This window comes from Alnus glutinosa, chromosome 2 (assembly GCF_958979055.1).
Source record: "Alnus glutinosa chromosome 2, dhAlnGlut1.1, whole genome shotgun sequence".
Classification (NCBI taxonomy): Eukaryota; Viridiplantae; Streptophyta; class Magnoliopsida; order Fagales; family Betulaceae; genus Alnus; species Alnus glutinosa.
Window position 1 is genome coordinate 9,700,420 of NC_084887.1, and position 9,759 is coordinate 9,710,178.

Consider the following 9,759-nt stretch of genomic DNA (forward strand, 5'->3'; position numbering starts at 1 on the left):
ATAATAATAATAATAATAATAATATTTATTATAAAAAAAAAAAAAAAGAGGCGAAATGGGAGGCGGGGCCAATGGTGGGGGCATTGGAGAGGCTGAAGGTACGGAGGCTGTGGAACGATAGGACAACACTACAACAGCATAGAGAAAGAAACAAAAATTGAAGAGAAAGAAAAAGAAAGATGGGACAAAGAAGAGGGGAAAGAAGAGGAAAAAGGATAAAAAGGAGATGAGTAAATTAACCAGAAAGACCAGAGGGAAACTCTCACGGGGCGGCGAGCAGCTGTTTCTCTCTTGGGAGATGGAAAAAGACAACCTAGCCATATAGTTATTTATTAAATGGATTATACAATTGTTGATTCGTGTTGTGATATCCGTTTGGTTAAATAAGTCATGTTAGAGTTGAAGTATTTAACACAATTAATTAAATAGATTATACTTATTTCGACCCATGCCATATAGGTATATACTCGTTATTCAACACAATACGAACCCAACCTAACAACTTATAAATCCGAATGGTTATGATCTGTACGTACAGGGAGACAGTTCATATACTCATAGACAAAGAAATAAGTAGTCTGGATTGGATATTAATTGGTGTCGTTGTATGGTTATCCTTTTATGTGACATATCTGCAATGCGGTTATCATATTGAATTAAGTATTAATTTTGATTCTTAAAAGAATTTGACAAGGTTGATTGATAAGCGTGGTGACAACGACAAGTTTTTGCGATCAAAATGGTGGAGGAGAAAAAATGAAAAGGAGGAAGAAGCCAGTATGCCACCTTTAAGATTTGATTTTTGCACTACACCATCACAACAATTGTACAACAACTCTTCACATGTGTGTGAGTGGGCTCACTTTCATGTGAAGGGTTGTTGTATTGGTGTTATAAATCTAACATTTTCCTTTCAAATTATTCTAATATTTTGCACGTTTGAAAAGGAATTAATTAATTAGCAGTTGTACAAATTGTACGAGTTAAAAGGTAAACTAATTAATCTTAGTGCGCATTAATATCGGCTATATATGACTCTATCTTTCTACTAGCCTTTAATTCAAAGTCGAGGAGGGCATCAGGCATGGAGCAGGGACGCAAGAAATGGGGTTTCCAGGGGAACCAAGAGCTAAACGCTTCCTCCATCTCCGTCCGAGGTGTTCTCAACCAGCTGATGGCAGATCGTGACAAGGACGATCAAAGGTCCGCAATCCCTCTTGGCGGTGCTGACCCTACGATGTTTCCCAGCTATCAGACCACCCCTTCAGTGGCGGATGCCATTGCTGATGCTGTCCGGTCCTTTAAGTTCAACTGCTACCCTCCCACCGCTGGTGTTGCCGAGGGAAAGAGGTATGTTTCAAAACCTTTTAATTTTTAATTTTTAATTTTTTATTACGTACTGAAAAATCTTTTTAAGGCAAGATGACTTTACTTTCCTATCTTTAAGATGACTTTACTTTCCTATCTTTTTAAGGCAAGATGACTTTACTTTCCTATCTTTTTTGGCTTCTTTTTTTTATTATTTATTTTTCTGTTAAAGGGAAAATGGAGTAATCTCATTAATCAAACCCCGAAGGTAACAAAGTTACAATCAACCTGAGACAATGCTCAGAACAAGACAATGACTCACATTATAGGTACCCCGATACAATTACCTTAAAAACCCAGATCGTACCAACATTTGCTACAAATAAGCCTAGCCAACAGAAAGATGCCTCTGCGATAACATATAAACTACTACTTGCACTATGGAGTCGGTCATACAATCTGTACACAAAGCAATGACCAGGATAATCTGACACAGAACAAACTGTTGAATACAATCCGTAAAAGACAAGAAAACATCCAACCAGAAACATCCAAACTGGTCGGAATTTGATCAGTACGGTGGCCAGACGTCGCCGAATTCCGGCAAAAATTTTCAAATTCTGCTTTGACGGATTTCGACTTATTTTGTTGGAATATAATTTGGCTAGTCAGATTTCGGCCATTGCTGGAATCCGGCCAGTGCCGCTAGATTCCAGCAATCGGATACCAAAATTCGGGGACTTTCGGTAGTATATTCAGGCTACCAACAAACTCTAATGCTCGACAGTAGATTCCCACAAACGTGTGTACAAGAATCAAAAGTTTAAATTCAGAAAACGATTTACGGTTTTTAGGTAAATCGTTTTCTAAAAATTAAGGAGGATTTTACGGTCAAATTGAAAATGATTTTCGTTAATCATCATTTTTAGTTGCACAAAACATCGAAAAATACAAAAAATATTTTTCAGAAAATATTTTATGCCCAAACAAACAGAGCATAAGAGGTAAAATTGTCATTTCAACTTTTAGTGTGGGGGTGGGTGGCGATGGTGAGTTGGTCATGGTGTCTTGTCCAACTAGGGAATATGATCTTCTCTACTTTATTAAATGATAATTGAAGGGTCATGTTGATGCATCTAACAGTGTATATAATAATAATGTTAATACGTTTTTTTTAAAAAAATTTAAATAATATAAAATCATGTATATCATTAAATGCATCAACTTTAACTTTTGATCATAATATGCATTTTATTTGAAATATAGAGGATCCTATTCCTTTGGTTAGAAGGATCTAACCCCGTTTTGTAATCCCTACCCCCCATATTTGAGGAGATATTTTTTTTTATTTTTTTGAATGGTAATAAGAAGTGATTGATGTGATATAAAGTATAAATATTTTATATAGAAAAATGAAAAAAAAAATTTGTATTGTAGTGATTATTTTTTTAAAAAATAGTAATAAAAAATTGTTAATGCGATATAAAAGGTTAAAAAAGTTAAAAAAATTTTGAAGTTGATATGTTTTTTGAGAGAAGTGAAAATAAAAGAGAGGAGGAGTTGCCAAATAGGGTTAGCAAAACGGGTAATTGTGTCGTGATCAGATTATAAGAACTAAGGACTGTGTATAAAGTTTTTTATTTGGGCCCCTATGAAAAAGAGAGGAAAAAAAATAAAAGAAGAAAAAAAGTCTGCTACTCTTACCAAACGGAGTCCTTAAGCTTAAAGAAAGTGGTTCGTGTCAGTGTGCAGTCAATTTGAAGAGTCACGCCACGTGGCTCGGGTGAAGCATGCATGGAAAATTACGGCAAGCACGAGAAAGTGGCTTTTGTGTACGTATATAGTGTCGGCGCAAAAGACGGATGTCTACGGCTTTTTCTTTTGGCGTGCAGTCTCCAAGGAAAGATTCCAATTACTGGTGTCCTGGCTCGACCCTTCATCTTTAATTTTCAAGTTTTTTTTTTTTTTTTTTTTTTTTTTAGTAGATGTTTCGTTATTAATAATATTAAAAAAAAAAAAAGTGACAAGTATATATTATTAAAAGAAATATTTATATTTTATAGACATCATGTTAGGTGCCTAAGTATTAAAACATGTAATAGATTAATTAAAGTAGCTCGAAAAATTCTAAACTTTTCAAAACAACTATTAGAGTTGGTAATTAACTTATTTGATTATCTTTCTTAATAAACTTTGTTGCGTTTATATAGAAAATTACAAGAGAGAAACTAACTTAAAATCCAAAATACTAAACTCCTAATTCTACTGGAACACACGTTCTTTTTAGACTCCTATTGCTGCTTTAAGAGCAAAGTCTCAATCTAAATGAAATAACAATGTTGGTACAGTTTTCGGTATGGTGATGTGTCACTTGGTGATTCGTTGTCTCTTTCGATCGGCCTACCTCGAAACCTACAAAATAACTAACGAACTCCGATGCCTAAGTCAGTTCAAACCAATTTTCAATTTTCTGGAGAGTATCAGTAATCTCAAAAGTTCAGAGAATCTGTGTGTTTTCATACCTGGCGTAATAGTCTTATTTATAAGCTTATGGTTATGTTACAGACCTACTGGGACTCTTGAAACCCAATTGGACTAAGAGTTTGAGTCCCAGTGGGCTTGAATCTCGACCTTATCTTCAGGAGATTTGAATAAACAGTAGAGTCCGGATTGGATAGCACTCTGCTTTTTCAATCCTTGTTATATACCATTACGGCCTTATCCCACTAATTATGGGATAAAGATTAGCCTCTAGGCTTCCGAGATATGGGCCTTGTCCTACTGTGTAACGTTCTAGCTTCAGAGATGGATTCATGCCAGTGCTCTGTTAACATTTAATCACTTATTAGTCGAGTTTTGAGAAGATACTTCCGAGACAGTTGTAGTGTGCTTCGACCAATCCTCCGAGACATAAATATCCGAGACATGTTCGCTCCGATCATATAAGGAGATCTCGGGATATTTCGCCGAGGTGTAAATATCCGAGATATATTCGCTCCGATCATACTAGGAGATCTCGGGATATTTCGCTGAGGTGTAAATATCTGAGATATGTTCGCTCCGATCATACTAGGAGATCTCGGGATATTTCGTACAGTTGCTGAATTCGGTAGGTCCGGGGTGTTATTATATCGAGACAATCTTTCTATACATGGTCACGATGAATGTCCGAGATGTAACACCTAGGTGACTCAAGGTCAGGATCCACGGGTCCTCGGGGTTGATTTTATCCCCCAACAAACAACATTATCTAATGTAAGTCCTTATCTAATAAGAGTCATGCTTTAAGAGCAACACTCTTCTTCTTTATTAAGTCTTCTTCCTCAATATGAAGTCCTCTTTCATAAAATTGTAGACTCTTAACACAGCATTTTTTTAGATTAAATTGAAAGAAAATTTCTACAATTCAATTTGTAAGTATTTTCTATTAGTTTCTTATGCTGGGCCACCGGTCATGGTAGGCATATATGATGGAAAGAGAGAGAAGAAAGAGAGGAAACAGAGAGAGTTTATGGCTACATTTTTATTATGTTGAATTATATAAAAAAAAATGTTTTACCGGGCTTCTATTTATAACGAGGCTATGAGTGGTTGAACAAGCAAACCTTAGAATAGATAAAAAAAGAAAATGAATCTAGAGAATAATATCAAATATTCTTACTCATTATATGTCAAAACATTAGACAAAAATCCAATGATAATGAGAAAGTTTTTGCTTAAATTCATGATGATGACAGAGCTGTTGCAGAATATCTTTCGAAAGATGTTCCATACAAAATATCAGCAGATGATGTGTATCTCACAGTTGGTTGCACGCAAGCAATAGAAATTGTGGTATCTGTCCTTGCGCGCCCTGGCGCCAACATTCTGCTGCCCAGACCAGGTTACCCGCAATATGAAGCTCGTGTGGGTTGCAGTAGCCTTGAAGCTCGCCACTTCGATCTTCTGCCCGAAAGGGGTTGGGAGGTTGATCTTGATTCTGTCGAAGCTCTTGCGGATGAGAATACAGTGGCTATGGTTATCATCAATCCCAGCAATCCATGTGGGAATGTCTTTACAGCCCAACATTTGAAAAAGGTATATCTCATATCTGTGTTGTAAATTTTGAAGACAGTCGATCTTGTTTTTTTTGACTAAAAAGGTTTCAATTATTGTGTTTTTTGTCAACTTAGATTGCAGAGACTGCTAGAAAACTTGGGATTTTTGTGATTTCAGATGAAGTTTATGGCCATCTAGCTTTTGGGAGTAATCCGTTTGTGCCCATGGGAGTGTTCGGATCGATTGTACCTGTTGTAACACTTGGGTCGATATCAAAGAGATGGATTGTTCCTGGATGGCGACTTGGTTGGATCGTGACAAATGACCCCAATGGCATCTTTCAACAATCCGGGGTTGGTGTTCTCTGCTTCCATTCAATCTATATCTCACAATTCACCTATTTGACATGGTAATGTTTAGGGCATATAATTTTTGACATCACTCACAAATTTGACACTAACTTAACATGAAATTAACGGATTACGGTTGAACGATCTGACTTGTTTAATTAAATGGGTTGGATTAAGTTTGATTTATATATTCTTACACTCATAACTCGAGAAACAAGCAATAGTTGTGAAAAAATATCAACATGAAAGTGTTGGTGCTAGATTCCAATGCATCACCTTCGAAGAAGGCAAATCACAAGGTGGCACGTCACCATACCAGAAACTATACCAACAATAGTTATGAATGCTAAAGTCTCACATTGCTTAATTATTTTCCTGGGTCATTAGAAATTGTATTAAAGCCACCTAGTAATGCCAGACCATGTGGTACTGTAGCGCTGCATGACGTGGCTCTCATGAGGACGTCAGGAGTATAAGAGGGGAAGTTTATAATACTCTAGTCCCATATTGGGAAGGTGAATAGCCCACATAGAGTGAGTGGTTTATAAAGATAGTTATGAGTGTTAGCTAAGTCTCACATTGCCTAGTTATTAGGTAAATTGAGTTTTTATAAAAAAAATTTTAGGGAAACTCCAAATTGATTAGTCTTTTTGGAGTGATAGCGCAAATGTGGCTAACGCTTTTCTTTGGGTCATTAGATATAGACCCCTCACTCGTCTGAAAGACACTGCAATATCAACTCTTAGTCCTTCAAACACCCCAAAATAGAAAAAGGAGCTTATAGAAGGATTAGGAATCAAACCTAACAGAGAAGCAAACTCTGCCAGAACTATCTTCACGCACCTAATAGATTGAAAGTTAGCCACAGAGAAAAGAAACAAGTCATCCACGAAGCACAGGTGTGTCAGCTTGATAGGAGAGCAACTGGGATGAAACTGTAAATTTTATCACAAAGAGAATCCTCCCCCATCATCCTCATAGGCCTTCATAATATCCACCTTAATAGCACACCTCGGCGTACCACCAATTCTGTGATAATTCTTAACCAGTTCCTTCGCCAACATGCATGATATTTTCAGCAATATATCTACCCGGGATGAAAGCAGATTGTTGAGGACTGATAACACCATCCAAACATCTTATTAAACGATCAGCCAAAATCTTGGTAATGCACTTATAGATGCCAAAACAACAAGATATAGGCCTAATTAAAGGCCCCCATAGCCGAGGGATTAGATTTTTTTGGGACCAAGATATAGGCCCAGTGGCGGTTTCATGCTTGCTTATAGGAAAAATTGGAAAATGAATTCCTACCCTGCGGTTGTACCTTGGGGATGGAGTTACCCATAAATCCCTCTGGTATATATAAACCCTATACATGTAGTGAAAAAATATCAACATGCATGAAAGTGTTGGTGCTAGATTTTGATGCATCACCTTCGAATTCTGATAATAGTTCAATGTGAAACTTTATGCCTGCTTGCTTGAATTAATATTTTAACCTTGATTTCATGATGAACTTTGTACAATAAAATTGTTTCCTGGTTTCCAGTTTGTGGAGAGCCTCAGGAGCTATCTCGACATCACCACTGACCCCCCAACCTTCATCCAGGTACCTAGTTTAAGTTTATTTTTCTGAATCTCTAAAAAAAAAAATATATATGCAATACATTTTCTGGCTTTTATTTTCATAAAGCTTACTGGGATATGCATAGAAATTGTATGAATTATTGCCTTTAATTTCCTTGCCTTCTTCTATACTCAAGAATTTATGAAATGGTTTATTTGCTCAGGGGGCACTTACCCGAATCCTTGAGCAAACGAAGGAGGATTTCTTTTCAAAACTTCTAAACCTAATGAGAGAAGCCGTAGACCTTTTATGTGAGAGAATAAAAGAAATTCCTTGCCTGACTTGTCCACACAAACCAGAAGGGTCCATGGCTGTAATGGTAAGACTATGAAATTATTATGCTTCAACATAAACATTTGAAGATTTTTTTTTTTTAAAAAAAAAAAAATGATTTTTGTTTTGTTTTGTTTTATGTTTTTCGGGTATGGTAACAGGTGAAGCTAAATCTATCACTACTTGAAGGCGTTACTGATGATGTGGACTTCTGTCTGAAGTTGGCCAAGGAGGAATCCGTGATTGTTCTGCCAGGTAAGAATTCAACAATTTAGAACCTTTTCCTAATACTTTCATGGCTAAAATTGTTTGCTTCCCTTAGAAAGATGTTTTTCTTGAGTCGAGTGGTTGTCTCCAGGATATATATATACGACAGTATCATTTAGGTTTTAATTGAGACATATGCCTTATTGCCTGCTGATTAGGAACATTAATTTTGGACCTCTTACTTGGATCCATGTTACTTATGCTTTGTTTGTTTCAACTGAAAATGTTTTTCATTATAAAATATTTTCAATGATTTCATTTTCCAGAAAAAATGATTTTTCCGAAAATATTTTTTGGAGTTTGGCTCGTACGGAAAATGAGCAACAACGAATAACTGCCAGCTACTTCTGGCAATGTTTGGCAGCGATTTGGCGGTTTGAGAAAGAGAAGTTCAAACTCAAAAAATGGTTTACAAAATTTAAAAACGAAAACAATTTTTCAAATTTGGAGGTCCCTATAGTAAGTGAAAATAACAACTTACTCCCTGAAGTCAATTTGCGTTCAATATTAACATAATCAGTTTGGTTGCCACGTCATGTCCAATAAAAGCATCACACATGTCACTCTTTAATAAAAAAATACAAATATATTAAAAATATAAATACATAAAACTGCAAAAAATAGAGAGAAAGAAATGAAAAATAAAGGAATGGTTGTTGCCCATCCCTGGTAGGCAACTACCCCCAGAGGTGGAAGGGGTGGCTTGCCGGCCAACCTTGAGGTGGTGGTGGCCCGAACAGCCATCCCAAGCAAGATTTGTCAGCCACTCCCTTTTTTTTTTCTTTCTTTTAAAAAAAAAAAATTTTTTTAATTTTATATATCTATTTTTTTTTTATTAAAGTGGTACACATGTTGCGCTTTTATTGGGTATGACGTGGCAACCAAATGGATTATGTTAAGTTAATAGATGAAAATTGACTTCAGGAAGTAAGTTGTTATTTTTGCCCATTACAAGGACTTCTAAATTAGTTTTTATGACATTAGAAGCGATTTTTAAATTAGACTAATCACAATGACTGATTTTTTTTTTTTGCATTTTTTCCTAAAATATATGACCTTTTGACATGTGATGATATGCTTTTATCCTTGAATCCTTTTGATTATATATCTTTTATGATGAACTTTGTTCGAGCAAGATCAATTTAAGCTGGGAAATAATTTCCTCAATTAGCAACAAATGAGAGTGATTACAGCTCATGATTATATATTCATCCAGGGATTACTGTTGGACTGAAGAATTGGCTTCGAATTTCTTTTGCCGTTGAGCAGTCTTCGCTTGACGATGCCCTTGTAAGGATAAAAGCCTTCTACTACAGGCATGCCAAGAAGGAATAAGGTTCATTTGTGTGCAGCAATAAAATCATTTTTTATTGTATTTTTGCTGATTTTCATAAGTTTGGTTAATGCCTAATAAGGCTGTATTTGAATTTCCAGTTGCTTGGGTATATTTATTTTATGCTGTTATGATGATATGCAATCAAACAATTGTATGTATGTGGAGAAATTGGTTTATGCACATTATGATGATGTTCAATTAAATAGTTGAATGAATGAACTACTTGTTTTGCTTTAAATGAACTTTTGGTGCTATTGGCCAGACCTTGAAGTTTTGAGTGAATTCCTTGATGCTAGTTAAAAGGGAGGGAATATTTCAATCGTGTCTAGTTAAAGTAACATAACTAATTTGACAGTTATAATTTTGACTGATTATGTAACAATATAAGAAAAACGTTAGCGACATATGTGCTATCACTTTAAAATGACTAATCAAATTACAATTGTAGCTCCCAAAAATTATTTATAAAGTCAAGTTTCACCTAATAAGAAATATCCGATTAAGGTTTGACCGATTGATCAGCTTGCAATCAAAATATCAATCAAACCGATCTGTTC

General features: G+C 35.6%; 1 protein-coding gene across 1 annotated transcript; it reads left to right on the plus strand.

Moving 5' to 3' along the window:
• The first annotated feature begins 1,051 nt into the window (after window positions 1–1,051).
• LOC133861823 (probable aminotransferase TAT2) lies at window positions 1,052–9,440 on the plus strand. The gene is made up of 7 exons (XM_062297641.1): window positions 1,052–1,350; window positions 5,046–5,385; window positions 5,481–5,699; window positions 7,249–7,308; window positions 7,490–7,645; window positions 7,761–7,854; window positions 9,083–9,440. The coding sequence occupies exons 1-7, from the start codon at window positions 1,085–1,087 to the stop codon at window positions 9,199–9,201; spliced, it is 1,254 nt and encodes a 417-aa protein (XP_062153625.1). The 5' UTR covers window positions 1,052–1,084; the 3' UTR covers window positions 9,202–9,440.
• The last annotated feature ends 319 nt before the right edge of the window (window positions 9,441–9,759 follow it).